This window comes from Cervus elaphus, chromosome 12, assembly GCF_910594005.1.
Source record: "Cervus elaphus chromosome 12, mCerEla1.1, whole genome shotgun sequence".
Classification (NCBI taxonomy): domain Eukaryota; kingdom Metazoa; phylum Chordata; class Mammalia; order Artiodactyla; family Cervidae; genus Cervus; species Cervus elaphus.
The window spans coordinates 64,370,767-64,388,756 of NC_057826.1; the positions used below are offsets into that span (position 1 = coordinate 64,370,767).

Consider the following 17,990-nt stretch of genomic DNA (forward strand, 5'->3'; position numbering starts at 1 on the left):
ACTGTTTTGCAGCAGGGTTAAAAAAGATCATCATGGTCATTTACTCTCTTCATTTTATAGACAGGAGGATGGAGGTCCAGGGAGGTTATGGAACTTGCTGAGATCACCCAGTGAGTGAGTGCTGGTCCAGACTGGAGCCCCAATTTAGTGTTCCTTCCACTGTCCTGCACATATCAGTGGAAGCTGACATGTGAATTTCTGTCCTGTTTATAGCAGCCCTTGCTTTTCATTTGAAGCCCTTTGCAGGGTATGTAATTCACTGTATCTTGGCAGGTATTACTTGGTAAAGCTAGGTGCTTGAAAATGCGTTTTGAGCAACCCTTTGAAGACTCAAGTTTTAAATGTATTTACCAGGAAAACTACCTTGGAAACTTACTATTGACCTTTTCAGGTTATAGTTTATTATTGCTTTAAGGAAAAGGCTATTTTACCTGTTTGCTAGCTAATGCTTTTATTTAAATCACTTGTTTCAGTTATACCTTAGAATGTGATGCACTGACATCCATTGTTTCTTACCAATTTAAGAAAAGTAAGACAGAGTAGGACTTGAAGGAATGGTATGAAGTTAAAGTGCTTGGCATGACAAGGATTGGGGCATTGCCTAGGATTTGTTGAGGATGTGGCAGGAGATGAGTCTGAAAAATGTGGTATCTCTGGGCCTCTAGGCCCTTGGGTGGCTATACTTGATTTTGTGGGTGTCTGGGAGCCATTTCTGGATTTGAGGTGTGCCGGACTCAGTCCACTGCCTCCAAATGGGTGCCTTTCCTAAAGCCTTTTGCCTCCAGACCGGGCACCGAGGTGCTGAAGTTGGACACTGAGCCTGGTTTCACTTGACGACTGTCATTTGTTCCTTCTCTAAGGGCCTGAGCAGCACTGGGTGGGACCAGGAGCCTGACCTCCAAGCCTTCTTGGTATCTCTCTGAGAGTTAACTCATTCCTGGGTTTGGCTGTCTGGCTGAAGCTCTGAAGTTTTGAAGTTACTTGGCTACCTGTTAAGTCAAAAGGAATGATTCATTTGTGTTTGTAAGCTATTCATTAGTGTTCAAGATAATACCTCACATTTATATGACACTAAAGTGCTTTCACATAAATTATCTCATTTGATGTGATCTTCAAAACAAGCCTGTGAGGTATGCAAGAACTATTAGCTCCAGTTTATAGATGAGAAGACTGAGACCTGCAGAGTTTAATTGATTTGGCCAGCATAAGGTGGCTAGTAAATGCAGAGCACCTGCCCAAACCTGCATTTTGTACGCCTCTTTCAGAGCTGTTTTCCATGACCCACAACTTAGGAGCAATTAGGGCAACAAGAGAAGGCCCCAGAAAGCCTCTCGCTCCCATCCTTGACACAGAGATTTGACTCTGTGAGTAAAGCTGCCCGACCTGGGTTAACTTGAAGGATATTAAGCCAACCTGGACAACTTGAGGAAGTGTATTAAAGTTTGTGTTAAAACTACCATAGTGGAGTTTTCATCTCAGTGAATGTAGAATTCAAAATATTCTCTATTTGCGTAACTGCTTTCCCTATTTTTGCTGCTCCTGAATACTTTTATTTGGTCGTTATTATTTTTATTTAAGTCAACTCTCTTCTTTTTACTAATATAATTTTGTTTATGAAGGAAACCAATGCATTAAGGGGAAAAAAGAATGAGATGGAGGAAGTACCAGGGCCCAGAGAGAAAGAATTCTGTGCCTGGGCAGAGAGAATGACTTTGGGGGTAGGGACCGAGAACACTAGGGGTTGAGAGTGACAGCAGGCCGTGGGGGTGAGGTGAGGGGCCGCCAGACCCAGGGTATCTGTCAGATCCAGGGGTGGGAATCTCCAACCTGAGAGAAGAAGGCAGGTGAGGATTTTAGAGTCTGAGCATGATGTAAGCATGCTTAGGGAGGGAGAGGCTGGCCTGAGAGAAGAGGGCATCTGAGGAGGTGGAGGTGGCAAAGGAGACTGAGTCCAGATGTAGACCAGTCTGGTTTGGGGAAGTGGGCTGAGAAGGAGGGCAGGGCCAGGGTTGAGGCCCAGGAATGGATACTGGGAGCACTAAAGGGAGACCCAGAGGTGAGAGCCTGAGGGGAGGGAGGACCAGGGGAGTGACCTCAGGGATGGGCTGGGGACCCGGATCCTTTAAGGCGCACAGGGGCAGCATATGGGCAGAAGCAGCCCAGGCCCTGTGCATGGTCTTGGTTGGTTCAGGCTGCGCGGGTCACTGTCCTAAGTCTGGACCATGGACCACGGTTAGCAGACTACGAGAGATGTTGGCGTGAGGTCCAGGTGCCCGCTCAGTCATCTCACAGTTCTGCTGGCAGGCCCACATTTGGAAATGTTGAGCTGAGAGCACTGATCTGGGCAGTGGCCGGCACCCTGTTTGCTCGGAGCCTTAGGAGCAGTCCCATTTCCACAGAAATTTGGGGATTTCTCTGTAGTGCTGTTGCAGTGTAGACCATAGGCTGTAAGAAATGAAAGTGACCAATCTTTTAGGCAGAGGGGACTTCCAGGTAAGTGCCTAGAGCTCTGTGGTTTACTTCCTGCCTATGACATCAGGCGGTTAACATAACCTCTGGGGTTGTGGCTAGTGCAGGATTGATGAGATGTCTGCCTCCCCCAAGCTTGGCAAGAAAATACTGCCCAGGCCAAGATTACTAACTATTTCTCCTTCTGGAACTGGGCCTGTAATGACTTCCTAGCTGACTCACCAGTATGATTTGTTCATTCGGTATCTGTTGTCACATGGAGTGGCCTCCCTGTGTGTCCTCTGTATCTGAGTCTAACACTGAGTTGAGCTTTTGAGAACTGGACTTAATTACTTGTACTATTAATACTTACTTGGCTCCAAGTTTTATTATATGAAAGGATAACATCCTTCTAAAAAATAATGATCTCTTCTTTGTAGGGCACCTTTCTTTTAAGTTAATGATGGCTATTTTATATTTATTGGGCCCCTTAGCACCTGGCTTTTTTGTCTGAGTTGGGAATTCATTCCTTTCAAGAGGTGAAACTGGAGGCAGGTGGATTGTCAGAGGTCCTGCTGTGTGCCTGGCACCGAGCCCAGTGGAGATGATGGGAGACCCAGCTCCAAGCTCCTTTCCCTGTTCTGGGCTTAGGTTGCTGCAAGTGGCCAGACAAGTTATGGAGCCCCCAGGAAGGGCTGGGCTAATGCATAACTCATTCTTCCCCTCTGTGATGCAGGGGGATAACATTTAGTTCCCACTGTGGTTCTTTTATCAATCTGTTATAGTGATTTCTTCTTAAGAGGAAGTGTTAGCAGGTAGAAGGAGAAATTATGAAATAGTGTGAGAGGATCTCCAAGGCTTGGAACAACACCCACTTCCTTCTGCTCTTCAATAGGCCAGAAGCAATTGACATAGTTGAGTTTTCCTAATTGTGTTTGGTTGAGAACAAATGGATGTTTGCCCCTTTCATTCAAAAGATATTTATTGTGTGCCTACTGAGTGCCAGGCGCTGCCCAATGCACTGTTCTGGGCCCTGGAGATAAGCAAAACTCCCTGTCCCCTAAAGCACGTTCCCTTTATTTCTAAGAACCCCCATAATTTCCTATACCTGTGTGCTCTCATTTGAAGTACAATCATAACCAGTGTGTCTGTTTTTCCAGGCCATACCAAAAAAGAAACAGCAGATTTATAAGCACTCCCAAAGATATGCTGGTATCTGGCACAGTCTAGTAGGGAAGAGATATTTCTATAAAAGAGTAGAATTTAAGGGACTTCCATGTTGGTCCAGAGGCTATGACTCTGTGCTCCCAATGCAGGGGGCCCTTGTTTCATCCCTGGTCAGGGAGCTAGATCCTGCATGCCACAACTAAGACCCGGCTCAGTCAAATATACTTTTTTTAAGATCATCACCACCCGAGGAAGCATAGGAAAAGCCTGAGTGTCCTCAGTAACATTTGAACATTTTTTTTTTTAACATCTGAACATTTTGTACTGTTCAGTAGTTTTTTTTTTTTTTTTGCTGTTCAGTAGTTTATGTTCTGAGTGATGATCCTGCGTGATGGAAGACTGATGAAACTCAAGTGGTGTCCTAGGATGGAGAGGGGAAGGGAGTAACCTATAGTATTTTTGAAAGGCATTAGGAGAAAAGACCACACTTTTGCAAATTGGAGTTTAAAGTCCTCATAGAGTTTAGGTTCATCAGATCTCTGTCATTCTGGGGCTGGGTCTTGGATACAGCCTGGTTCTCTGAAAAATCATGGTCTGGCCAGGGACTTTGGGTGAGAAGCCCTTCAATTGTCACCTAGGTCCTTTCTGTGAAGTCTCGGGAAATGTAAATGACTATTTCCAAGTGCTAAGGAGACCTGAGTTTTTAGGAGAAACCTATAGGTGAAGAAGGAATACTGCAAGTGTTGAGATATTCAGTAGCTTTTGGCAATTTTCAGTGGCTGCTTCAACCCTCTCTGGGTGTCTGAGCACCTGCAGACTCTGTTTCATAAAGGAGCTGCCAACCTTGGGATTAGATAGTCCTGTCTCTCTCACATAATAACACAGAAGTTGTTTTGTTTCTTTATTCTTCTGAAAGTCCCTCTTCCTTCTCAACTTATCATAGTTAAGAAAAATATTATTGCATCCTTTTGCCCTCTTGAGCTGCTGGTAAGGTGGAATTATTTCATAATAAACAATATTGACACAGAAGCTTTTCAGAGGCCTGTTGCAGGAGAGTTGTGTTTATGTGATGAGAAATTTTTCAGGTACTAGTCACTCCAGGAGGGATGGGCGGAGCTGGGAGTCCTGTTTATAGCACAGAATACCAAACTGCAGGCCAACTGATTCAAAGTCAGAACTGGCCTTCCAGGCTAAAACCCAGCAATGGGCCTTGCCCAGGGCCGGCTTAGCAGCTAAAGAGTGTAATAACTAGTTAATCAGGACAGAAAGATTGTAATAACTAGTTAATCAAGACAGACACACTTGACCAGCATTGGGTTTTTGTTGATGGCCACTCTGGAGGATCTCAGGCTACCTACCTGTGCTCCCTACACTTTGAATGAGGGTAGTTCATAGCCCTTGGGGGCTGACCAAGGATAGAATTTGAGAACTGCCCCCAGCATTCCTGAAACCAGCCTTGTATACCTTGAGAATTCATACTGGATTGACCTGGGTCCTTTCCTGAAGTTTCTGTCAGGTTGGCGTCACAATTTACCTCCTGGGTTGGTGTCACAATTTACCTCCCTCCTAGGAGTGGATAAACAAGAGGTTTGGACCTTATATTGAGTACCTGGTTTTGTTAGGTACTTCACATGGATTATTTTCTTTAATCTTCACAATGGCTCTATGTGTAGGGGATACTTCCCACACTATGTAGTTGAAGAACCTAAGGCTGAGTGAGATTCGGTAATTTGCCCCAGATTGTGCTCATAGCATGCAGAAGATTCAAAATTTTTAAACATTATCTGTTAGATTCCAGAACCTTCTTTCTGTCAGTGAACCATGTTGCTTTCTAGCTTAGAATAGTTGAAAGAAGCTAAACATCCCTGGTTTTTTGCCTTTTTTTTTTTTTTTTAATATATAATTAACATGTAACATTATATTAGTTCAGGTTACAGCATAATGATTTGATATATATATATTGTGAAATAATCACCAAAATAAGCCTAATTAAATTACATCCATCATTGTACATAGTTACAATTTTTTTTTCCTTGTGATAAGAATTTTAAGATCTGCTCTCTTAGTAACTTTCAAATATACAGCACGGGGCTTCCCTGGTGGCTCAACGGTGAAGAATCCAAGAGACTCGGGTTCTATCCCTGGGTCAGGAAGATTCTCTGGAGAAGGAAATGGCAACCCATTCCAGTATTCTTGCCTGGGAAATCCCATGGACAGAGGAGCCTCGTGGGCTACAGTCCAAGCAGTCCCAAAGAGTCGGAAACAGCTTAGCAAGTAAACAACAGCAACTAACTATAGTTGCCATGCTATACATTTTATCCCCATGGCTATTTGTTTTATAACTGGAAATTTATACCTTTTGATCCCCTTCACCCATATTCCGCCAACTGCCTGCCTCTGGGGCAATCTGTTCTCTATATCTATGAGTTGTTTCTTGTTTGTTTTTTAGATTCCACAGGTAAATGAGATTATATGGTATTTTTCTCTGACTCATTGACACTCAGCATAATGCCGTCAAAGTCCATCCATGTTGTCATTGATGGCAAGATTTCCATTTTTATAGCTGAGTAATATTTCATTGAGTATATCTATCTGTCTGTGTGTGTGTGTGTGTGTGTTTGGGCATGTGTATGTATAATCTCCATGAAATTAAAAGACGCTTACTCCTTGGAAGAAAAGTTATGACCAACCTAGACAGCATATTGCAGAGACATTACTTTGTCAACAAAGGTCCGTCTAGTCAAGGCTATGGTTTTTCCAGTAGTCATGTATGGATGTGAGAGTTGGACTATAAAGAAAGCTGAGTGCCTTGTGGTGTTGGACAGGACTCTTGAGAGTCCCTTGGACTGCAAGGAGATCCAACCAGTCCATCCTAAAGGAGATCAGTTCTGGGTGTTCATTGGAAGGGCTGATGTTGAAGTTGAAACTCCAATACTTTGGCTACCTCATGCGAAGAGTTGACTCATTGGAAAAGACCCTGATGCTGGGAGGGATTGGGGGCAGGAGGAGAAGGGGACAACAGAGGATGAGATGGCTGGATGGCATCACCAACTCGATGGACATGAGTTTGAGGCAACTCTGGGAGTTTGTGATGGACAGGGAGGCCTGGCGTGCTATGGTTCATGGGATTGCAAAGAGTCGGACATGACTGAGCAACTGAACTGAACTGAGCTGAATGTAAAATCTCACATCTTCTTTATCCATTCATCCATCAGAAGACACTTAGGTTGCTTTCATGTCTTGGCTACTGTAAATAATGCTGCAGTGAACATCAGGGTTCACTATATTTTCAAGTTAGTGTTTTCATTTCTTTTGGATAAATACTCAGAAGTGGAATTGCTGGATCATTTGATAGTTCTGTTTTTATCTTTTTAATATTTATTTGGGCCACACCACACAGCTTGTGGGATCTTTGTTCCCCATCCAGGGATCGATCCCTGGCCGTTGGCAGTGAAAGTGTGGAGTTCTAACCACTGGACTGCCGGGGAATTCCTTGTAGTTCTATTTTTAATTTTTTGAGGAATTTCTATACAATTTTTTGTAGTGGCTGCACCAGTAGTATACCTGGGATCACTTTTCTCCACATCCTCACATTCTGTTTTTTGATAATAGCTATACTAACAGGTATAAGGTATTAATAGTATCTTATTGTAGTTTTGATTTGCATTTTCCTGATGGTTAGTTATGTTGAACATCTTTTCATGTACCTGTTGGCCATCTGTATATCTTCCTTGGAAAAAATGTCTATTCAGATCCTCTGCCTATCTATTAATGAGATTGGTTTTTTTGTTGTTTATTTTGGGTCTTTTTATTAACCCCTTATCAGATATATGATTTGCAAATATTTTCTCTGATTTCATAGTTTGCCTTTTTATTTTGTTGATTTGCTTTGCAGAAGGTTTTTAGTTTGATGTAGTCCCACTTGTTTAGTTTTTGCTTTTGTTTGTTGCTTTTGCTTTTGCTGTCAAATCCAGGGGAAAAAAAATCATTGTCAGGACCAGTGTTAAGGAGCTTAATTTCCATGTGTTCTGCTTGAAGTTTTATGATTTCATGTCTTACATTCAAGTCTTTAATCCACTTTGAGTTAAATTTTGTGTATGTGTAAGATAGTGATCCAGTTTAATTCTTTTGCATGTGACTACCTACTTTCCCCAACAGTATTTTTTATTTTTTTAAATTTTATTGAAGAAAAATTTTATTGGTGCATAGTTGATTTAAATGTTGTGTTAGTTTCAGGTGGAGAGCAAAATGATTCAATTTTACATATAAATATATTTCTCTTTTTCAGATTTGTTACCCATGTAGGTTATTACAGAATAAGTTCCCTGTGCTCTATAGTAGCTCCTTGTTGTCTTTTTATGTACGTAGTGTGTGTATGTTAATCCCAAGCTCCTAGTTTATTCCTCCCCACTCCAAAACTATCTATTAAGGAGACCATTCTTTCCCCATAGCATAGTCTTGGCTCCTATGTTGTAAATTAATTGACCATATATGTGTTGGTTTATTCCTTGGCTGTCTATTCTGTTCCATTGATTGAGGTGTCTGCTTTTATGCCAATACCATACAGTTTTGATTACTATAGCTTTGTAGTATAGTTTGAAATCAGGATGTATGATGCTTCTAGCTTTGTTCTTTCTCAAGATTGCTTTGCCTATTTGGGGTGTTCTGTGGCTCCATAAACATTTTAGGATTTTTAAAAATTTTTCAGTGAAAATGCTCTTGGAATTTTTATATGGATTGCATTGAATCCGTAGATTGCTTAGGGTAGTAAAGACATTTTAATAATATTAATTCTTCCAAACCATGAGCTTGGAATATCTTTCCTCTTACTTGGTCTTCTTCAACTTCTTTAATCAGTGTCTTATAGTTTTCGGTGTACAGGTTTTTCACCTTTTTGGCTAAATTTATTTCTAGATATTTTATTCTTTTTGATGAAATTGTAAATGGAATTGTTTTCTTAACTCCTCTTTTCTAGTAGTTCATTGTTAGTGCATAGAAATGCAACAGACCTTTGTGTGTTGATTTTGTATCCTGTAAACTTTACTGAATTCTTTTATTCTAACAGTTTTTTTTTGGTGAACTCTTTAGGGTTTTCTATATATAATATGTCATCTGCAAGTAATGACAGTTTTACTTCTTCATTTTTGATTTGGATACTTTTTGTTTCTTTTTAAAAAATTGTGTTTATTTGACTGTTTTGGGTCTTAGTTGTGGCACGTGGGATCTTTGTTGTGTCGTGCAAGGATCTTTTGTGATCTTGTGTGAGTTCAGTAGTTGTGGTGCACAGGCCTAGTTGCCCCACAGCATGTGGGATCTTAGTTCCCTGACTAGGGATCAGTCCCGTGTTCCCTGCATCTCAAGGTGGATTCTTATCCACTGGACCACCATGGAAGTCCTGGGTGCCTTTTATTTCTCTACCTTGTCTAATTGCTCTGGCTAATTATGTTTCTTTTTTTTTTAACAAATTTTTTTTCTTGATGTGATAAGTAATACAAGCTCACTGTGAAAAGTAAATGTCAATTATAATGCTCTCTTTCAGAAATATTTTTATATTTTCATCTAGTGAGCATGAATTCCCTTCTCGGCCTTCTCTGACACAACTCTGGCAAAAGGTTTGGGGTGCTTTGTTACAGCTGGTGAGGGTGGAAGTCTAGACTCCCAGTTCCTTCTTTGATGGCAGGGGGTGATTGGGAGCCACAGTTTTTCCTATGGTATATGGCTAGAATAGAACAGTTATTGTCTGAAATAATGATTGCATAGTTTTTCATTGAATGGATTTTCATTATCATAATGATTGCCTCATTATGTCACAGTTTTCTCATTTGTAAAATGAGGATAATAATTTCTACCTCATAGGGACTTGTTAAGAGTTATGTAAGTTACTGGGACTTGCTGGTGATCCAGTGGCTAAGACTCTGTGTTCCCAATGCAGGGGCCCCGGGTTTGATCCCTGGTCAGGGAACTGGATCTCTCATGCCACAGCTAAAGTTTGCTTGCCCCAACTAAGAGTTCACATGCCCCAACTAAGAGATCCCATATGCTGCAACTAAGACCTGACAAAGCTAAATAAATAGATTTTTTTTTAAAAAAAGAAGAGAAATCCTATTTAAAAAAAATAGAGTTAAGTAAGTTACTGTATATAAAGCACTTCAAAAAGAGCTTGCTACATGGTAGGTGCTAGCAACCATTTTGGAATGTAGATTATTTCTGACTTTTTCTTTTATAAATATGCTATAATGAACAGCAATGTTTATAAATACTGTATAAACTTCTAAGTATTTCTTTAGAAGAGGCCTTGCTGGATCACAGGGTCTGCACTTTTATGTGTGAGGCTGAACATTTTTCATGTCAACCATTTATATTCTATGAATTCTCTCTTCATGTTCTCTTGTTTTCTTGTAGTTTGTCTTTTTCTTGTGTTTTTTTTTTCTGCATGGTTTCTTTGTATAGTAAAGACTGTTGTCTGTCGTGTTTCATGCACATACTTCTCTCAGTTATCATTTCCCTTGTCCTTTTGTTTTTAACTTGTTTCTTTTTTGTATTTAATTGAAGGATAATTGCTTTACAACATTCTGTTGATTTCTACTGTACATCAGTGTGAATCAGCTATAAGTATATATATATCCCCTCCCTCTTGAGCCTCCCTCCCACCCCCCTCATCTTTTAATTTTGTCTATGATTTTTTGCTTAGATAAATTAAATAATTTTCATTGTAAATCCATTCATTTTGTGTACATATACATGTGTGTGCATGTATGTGTGATTCCTTCCCTTGTTTTAATGCTTAGGAATTTCTTCCCCACACTAAAAGTAGATTAATAGTCCCATCATTTTCTTTCTTTAGGTTCTTTTAGTTTCATTTTTTGTGTTTAGGTTTTTTTTTTTTTAGTCTATCTGGAATTATTTTGGTATATGGCTTATGATGAACTAACTTTTTTCACTCATTATGTTGGATTTTAGTAATACTTTATACCATACATTGAGTTTTTACATTTATTACTGTTTGTTTCTTGGCCATGCTTATATGTTCCATTAATCTTGTCTTTGTGCTTCACAACAAACTCTCATTAGCTCAAAGAGAACTTTGGGGTTCAAGTTCTTTGGGCTTGGAGACCCCAAAAGCCTCTTTAGTCATTCATCCTGATTCATTACTTTTGATCTTAGAAGGCTTTCCACATCTGGCCCTGCTCATATGCACTGTGGGGCTTTTCCTTCTAATTGGTCTACTCTCTGTTTTCTGAATCACACATACCTTATGAATCATGTTAAGTTTCTTGTATTTTCAGTAGCACACCTGAGTTAACTTTAACTTTTTTCCTCTTCTCAGGCCAGTTTTGCATTTCTTTGCCTTCATGTATGCTCTCACTCCCTAGCATTTCTTCATACCAAGTTTGTGTTTTTAAAACTTGTTTGTGTGAATTTTATTCTTTTCCTGGTTTTCTTTTGTTACTTTTCTTTGGTCGAAGGTTTTTTTTTTAATCAAAATATTCTTTGACAAAAACATTATTTTTACTTCCATGTTTTATTGCAACTACGTCTCTGCTTTCTCACGTCCTTTTCTGTTCTCAGTACCTTTTCCTCATTAAAGGAAAACATATTTCTCCTCTGAGCTGGTCTGGGGCTTGAAGGGAAGTCAGGTCCTTCCACACCCTCTGTCTTGAATACCCTTTCTGGCTCTGCTTGGGAGGACTATTACTCACCTTTCAGATCCAGCTCAGATGTTATCTCCTGTGTGAGGCCTTTAAGGCTAAAATTAACTTCTCTCTTTTTTTTTTTTCCCCATTCTTAGGGCCCTCACTTACAGGCATCTTACAACTGTAGTATAATTCATTGTTTTCACAGCCATTTTCCTTGCTAAGCAGTGTCCTTCCTCTTCAGTGTCAGGGAAATTCCCAATTATTCTCTGTATCCCCAGCTTCAGCTTAGTCCTTCCGTATCCTCGATGCTCCATGAGTGGACCCAGGAGGTGGGGTAGATTTGGTGCTGTACCAAAGGGCTCTCAGAGAGCTCCCCTCCTATCTGTAGACATTCCTCACTAAGAATGAATACCAGCATGACCTTGACTTTCTGACCTCACCTCTCCCCTTACTCATCAAGCCACTTCATGAGACTGGTAATTTTTTCCAATAGGATTTTGAAACACAGATGTTCAACTCCTCACACCTTTAAGGGGTGATTCGGAAATGGAGGCCCAGGCTAGGCCTTGAGGGGATAGGGGTCCAGTATACATCAAGTTGATTGGGGCAGTTGTGTTTGGTTATAGATGTTGAGTGTGTGGGAGACTGGAGGGGTGGGAATAAGATGTGGGTCCACCCAGATGGGGAGTGAGGTGACCTTGGTCTAGTTATACTGTTGCTTCAAATGAAATCTGATGAGACTGTTAAAGACATTTGTTGAAGGAACATATTCTGGAAAGAGAATTGATGAGAAAACAAACTAATATATGTAGATTAATTTCCCATAATTATATAATTAGTTTTTTTGTTTGAACAATTTTCCTGTTTAAGTTTAAAAAAACAACTTTCTGATATAGAGCATTAAAATGAAATATAAAACACAAAGCTATTTAATATCATTCCTTTAGAATAAAAAACTATAAAGCATTCTCTAAAAAAAGAAAAGAAAATGAAGAATATTCTACCACCCAGCCCCCTCTTGCCTCTTATTTTGCTTTCCTACTATTCCTTCTTACTCCTTCCCTCCCTCTTTTTTTTTTTTCTTCCCTCCCTCTTATTGTCCTTTTTCACATTTACAAAAAAGAACGGGTAACACTTTAAAAAACTCCATGATACAAAAGAAACCATCTTCCACAAAATTCAGCCTCTGTAGGGCATGCCTGCTAATTCTGGTCCTGAGGGCAGTGTTGTAAATTGAGACAATAGACACCCTGTTCTCCCTTCCTCTTCCTCTCAACCAGTTCAGACACAGCGCCTGGGATCAGAGAGAACAGAGAGGTGGGGGCAGAGAGGCAGAAACAAGACCCCAAAGACTTCTGTTTGTTGGAATGATCAGGGGGAAGGACTTTGAAAAGAGGGCTGGGGAAATAGGGAAAGAACGTTAGCTTTTTAGTTCTCTCTCTCTTTATATATTTTTGCATTGTTTTACTTATTGAAAAAACAAAAGACACTTGGTCCTCCTACATTGGCAGGCGGATTTTTTTAACTACTGAGCCATGGGGGAAGCCTGCAAATATAAAGAATATGTAATAAAGGCTTGGTTTAAAGTAAAAAAGAAATAAGGCCCTGGGCATAAATGGAGGAGGGAAAAGAAAGAGTAAAGGGCGGAATGACAAATGATATGTTGCCTCAAGAGTAAAAGATGACATTTCAAATGTAAGACTATATATGAAACTATCACCGCCTCTTCCCTTATTATTATTTTTTAATGCAGAGAAGGGGGCGACAGGATGAGATGGTTGGATGGCATCAGAGTCAATGGACATGAGTCTGAGATAGTGAAGGACAGAGAAGCCTGGCAAGCTGTAGTCCATGGGGTGGCAAAGAGTTAGACACGACTGAATGACTGAACCACAAATAGTGAAAAAAAAAAAAAAGCTGGATTTTGTTATTGTTGTCATTACTTATTATTGGTGAAGACCTAGGTTGGGGTGAGGAGGTGAAAATAGGCGGGCAGTTGGGAAGGTTGGGGGACAGGGAGGAACTTTTATGCTCTTTCTGCCCAAAGCCTGTGCTGGGAGTGGTTCCTGCTTCCTCAGGCTCAGCCAGGAGAGCTATTAACAGATGGGCTTGCTTGCCTGGGCGAGTGCAGGTGTGGTTCTAGCTCTGCCCAGCAGGTGGCAGCACACCCCAGAGGTCCTGGGCTAGGTGTGGCCGAAGGTGCAGCTGGCCCTGGGCCACGGACCCTCCCCTGGGGGTGCTGGCTGCTTGCCTCTGAAGGCCCTTTTTTAGCACACTTTGGATTGAAATGTTTATTGGTTCTTCGTAGGAAGCCTGGAGAGCTGGTCTGCTCAGCTACTGGTAGAGGTTCTGGGCTAGGGGCTTCTCCTCCCAAGAGATTTGAGCAGTAGGTACTGCGTACAGGCAGAGTGAGGGCAAGGCCTCAGAAAGCAGAGGATTTCTGCAATTTTGTGCTCTGCCTTCCCTTATGAGTGGGGAATATGGAAAAGAGAATCTTGGTAGCTATGTTTATTTATTTTTACTAATGTAAGAAATAATACTTATTTTCTTTTTAATAGAGAGGTGCAAAGATGAAAACTAAAAATAGACCATAGCTTCCCCACCAAGATAACCTGTTATCAAAAAAAAAAAAAATAATAATAATAATGACTAGTTTAAGGTTTGAAAAGTAGGACTACAGAAAAGTATACAATGAGAAGTGAATGTTTCTTTCCCCTCCACTTTCAGCTTGTCTCCAAAAGAAACCACTGTTTCTTGTGATTGCTTTGAGGGAAAAAAGGAAAACAAAGGCTTGCACATGCTCTAGTGTTTCTAACTATTTACATTTCTTTTATTTTTTATTTATTTTTAACCCCCAAATTATCATATTAATATATACTGTTCTAAGCCTTGTTTTTTTCATGCACTATACCTTGAAGATACTTCTTTCTTTTTTTTAAGTTGAGGGATAATTGACACATCACATTGGATTAGTTTCAGGTGTACAACATAATGATTTGCTGTTTGTCATCATACTTAATCAGTTTTTTTCTTGTAATGAGGACTTGAAGATATTTCTGGACAGCACATATAGGCTTTTGTCTATGATGATTTCTTAAATGAGTCTCTCCGTTGTTGGAGATTTTGGTTGGCTTTACTTTGGGGCTTATATGAACTATGTTTTAGTAGGCATCCTTGTATATTTATTTTGGCATGCTTTTACAAGTCCAGATTCCATAATAAGTCAAAGAGAAAGTACATTTAAAATTTTGATGGCTAAGTTTCCCTGTGGAAATGTTGCCCTGGTGTACATTACATTACACTAAGACTGTTTGAGTGCCCGTTTCTGGGTAGCTAGGGGGAATCTGCCCCTGCCGGGAGCCTCTGACATCCACGGTGGTGAGACTGGACGCTTGGCAGGAAGCAGGCCCCACCCTGCTGCTGGGCAGCCTTCAGCTCCCTCCATAGCTTTTGCTTCCACTGAAGATCTCTACTGTGGTTGCAAGATGACTATTTCAGTGTGGCAACCTTCCTGTAGCGATGCAGAGCCCTCCCTGGATTTCTCTTATCCCGTTAGCAGTGTTTTCCTGTCTGTCTTGGGGTGAGAGAATGAATAACCCAATCTTGACTCTTCCAGGTGAAGAAGGCATATAGACAGAAGGCCCTCTCCTGCCACCCAGACAAAAATCCGGATAATCCGAAAGCAGGTGAGCCTCTCCTAGGCATGGGGAGAAGGAGCCCAACCCACCTGGGTGTGGTGTGAGTGCCATGGAGGTCAGCGCACGCAGCCTGACTTTGGGCACTGGGCCCGTGGCTGCACTTCACACATTAAGGGCATCTGATCAATTGCTGATATACTCACCCTTCTTTGTTGGTTGGGCATCTGCTGATGTCTTCCTTTCCAGCAGCCTGTGGCTTTGAGGTGCTTTTCTGAGAGAGCACACCATCACCAAGTCTAACTTTACTTTTCTCCTCTCTCTTTTTTGATCTCTATGTTTAGCTGAACTCTTCCACCAGCTTTCTCAGGCCTTGGAGGTACTGACCGATGCTGCCGCCAGGGTAAGCTCACCCTCCTCTGTCTGAATTGTCCTCTACATTTAGAGACCACGGCGTGCTTCATCCTCTATGCTCGGCCATGCTGTCCTCGCCTGGAGACTGTTACCAGACTGCCTCACTAGCTCTAGGGCTAGTGGCGGGGCCAGGGAGGAGGCCTGGCTCTGTGTGTGTTAGCCCGTTGACTGCTCCTCTGTGTTCCTTCCTTCTGCCAGGCTGCTTATGACAAGGTCAGGAAAGCCAAGAAGCAGGCGGCAGAGAGGACCCAGAAACTTGATGAGAGAAGGAAGAAAGTAAAGCTCGGTAGGTGTCATCGTGGTGCTGGTGCCCTGCAGTTTCCCTGGGTTGTTTTTATGCAGCTCCCCACCTTTGCTCCTGTCGCTTCAGTTCTAGCCACTCAGAGCTTTGGGCCCCAGTCCTGGGCAGAGAACCCTGTCCTGCAGGACAGTCTTAGGAATAATAACAATGACTAGGTGTGCTATTAGCTAAGCATTATGACAGATGTTTTACTGCCTCCTTTAATTATCACAACTATCCAAAGAGCTGGGTGTTACGAAACCTATTTTTATAAACAAAAGAAGCTAATTCACCAAAAAGATAAGAACGTGTTGGAACCAGGATTTGAACCTACACAACACGAGTACAGTCAGTGTCCTTGTTGGCCGTGCTGTCATTTATCTGTTTCATTTTTCCCAGTTCTGCACAGAGCTTTCACTCTGAAATCCCCTCAGAAGGATCCGAAGAGAGCCAGACAGTCACCTTTTGAAAAACAGCTTTATTGACATTATTTTGTATATCCGATTGTCCACCCATTTAAAGTGAACAACTCAGTGATTTTTAGTAAACTTAACAAATCGTGCAACTATGACTCTAAATCAATTTTAGAGCATTTTCATTACTCCCACAAGATTGGTTCAGGCATTCTTCACTCAATTTTTCTCCCCTTCATCTTGCCTGTTTCACATCCATATATTTATTACGTACATATACCATCCCAGTACCTCCATCAAAAACAAACAAACCTGGAGTTTAGGTAAGTAAAGTGAAGAGAAAAGAAAGCAGCGAGTCCCAGACCTGAGAGAAGCATTTGCCGCAGCAGCTGGCCTGGGACAGAGCCACAGGCAGGTTTCTCTTGGAAGGTGGGAAGGGCTCCAGGCCCTGGGGTGATGTCCTTTCGTGGAGGCTGGGTCCCTGTAGCTGGGTCTGCAGTGAGGCTTGGTAAATGTGAGTTGAGGGGCAGGTAGAGGAGACAGTGGAAACTCAAGCACAGTGGTGGGAAAGAGCATCAAAGCCGAGGCAAGGTTGCAGGCTGTGGTGCCAAACCGCAGGAACAGAGGCTGGCGGCTCCACCCACTGGCAGCCCTGACCCATGGCCCTGGGCTGCTGACATCAGCACCCACCCACACCTTGTTCACTGTTCAGAGAACCAGCTTGGTCAGCGGGAGCTGCTGTAACTCTTCCAGACCCCAGCCAGTCAGCTGGAGCCTGTCCTCTTCCTTGTGACTACTTTCTCAATGGAAATGAATCTGGGAGCACATGGGCATGGAGGGAAGGGGCAGAATTACTGGATGGGTTCATGATACATGAGACTGGGGTAGCAGCCATACATGGCTGGGGCCATGTAGAAACTGCTTAGACCAGACGTTGGGTCATCCAACTCTTGTGCCTAGACCTGGAGGCGCGGGAGCGGCAGGCCCAGACCCTCGGCAGCAAGGAGGAGGAGGAAAGCGGGAGCACCAGGACACTAGAGCAGGAGGTGAGCATCCAGCCCCTGCGACCTTCCGCAGGAGGAAGAGGCTGGTGGAACTCGAGGCTGCTGTGGCGGGCGTGCCCTTCCTACCTTCCCCTGTGGGATCTGGGTCGTCTGTCCCACCCGCAGGTTGCTGAGCCTAGCTTGCAGGTGGAACGTCCCAGGGACCGTTGCAAGGTGAGCCAACCTGGAATTGGATCTGCACAGAATTGTCACCCTCCCCAACCCCCACTCTACAGATCGAACGCCTTCGAGAAGAGGGTTCCCGGCAGCTGGAGGAACAGCAGAGGCTGATCCGGGAGCAGATACGTCAGGAACAGGAGCAGAGGTTGAGAGGTGAGAGTCTGGCCCCCACACCAGCCTCCCACTCTGAGGTGGCTCACGGTGGCCACACTGGCTGCTCGGTGAAGTTGATCTGGAAGCTTCTACCTGCTGGAACCCTCCGGGTACCCCACTTGGACACATGCCACCTGTCCTTTCCTACAGTTCTCTGGGGCTTATTGGCTTTTCACTCTGCCTGAGATCTCCTGGCCCCATTTATGTTGGCTCTATTTTTGGAGCAGATCACCAGGGCAGGGTGGGGAAGGCTCTGGGACACTTTGTTTCAGTAGAACTGTGAGGTCTATACCTCTGTCTCTTGCCCCCAGAAGGCATTCACAGCCCCTCGTTGGTAGAGTGCTGATCATGGCCTCCAGCAGGCAGCTGGGCTGCTACCCTAAGGTGGTAGCTCCTGGGGCTGAGGGTGGGACTGCTTCTAATTGCCCTCCCAGGCTCCACAGCAGGGCGGGGCAAATACTGCCCTTGGACAGGAGTGATCTTTTCTAGGTCCTTGTGGCCCTAGACTCTGTCTCCCCTGGGGGAACCTCTCTGTCATAACCTACCTTGCTAATTTTCCTAAATTTTCTAGGAATGGCAGAAAATCCTGAAAACAAAGAAACCCCCAAGCTAAAGGTGAG

The 17,990-nt window shown here is 42.7% G+C and overlaps 1 protein-coding gene across 3 annotated transcripts in view; it reads left to right on the forward strand.

Annotated features, from left to right (window-relative positions):
- DNAJC17 (DnaJ heat shock protein family (Hsp40) member C17) overlaps positions 1-17,990 on the forward strand; it is a 28,392-nt gene that overhangs the window by 3,333 nt on the left and 7,069 nt on the right. For all 3 annotated transcript variants that reach the window (XR_006343863.1, XM_043919221.1, XM_043919219.1), the window contains exons 2-7: positions 14,869-14,938; positions 15,232-15,290; positions 15,500-15,587; positions 16,955-17,040; positions 17,274-17,370; positions 17,942-17,985. Coding sequence is in view for 2 of the 3 variants with exons in the window: in XM_043919221.1 (XP_043775156.1) it covers positions 14,869-14,938; positions 15,232-15,290; positions 15,500-15,587; positions 16,955-17,040; positions 17,274-17,370; positions 17,942-17,985 (444 nt within the window). In the remaining variant the exon portion in view is untranslated. The remainder of the gene's footprint in view (positions 1-14,868; positions 14,939-15,231; positions 15,291-15,499; positions 15,588-16,954; positions 17,041-17,273; positions 17,371-17,941; positions 17,986-17,990) is intronic.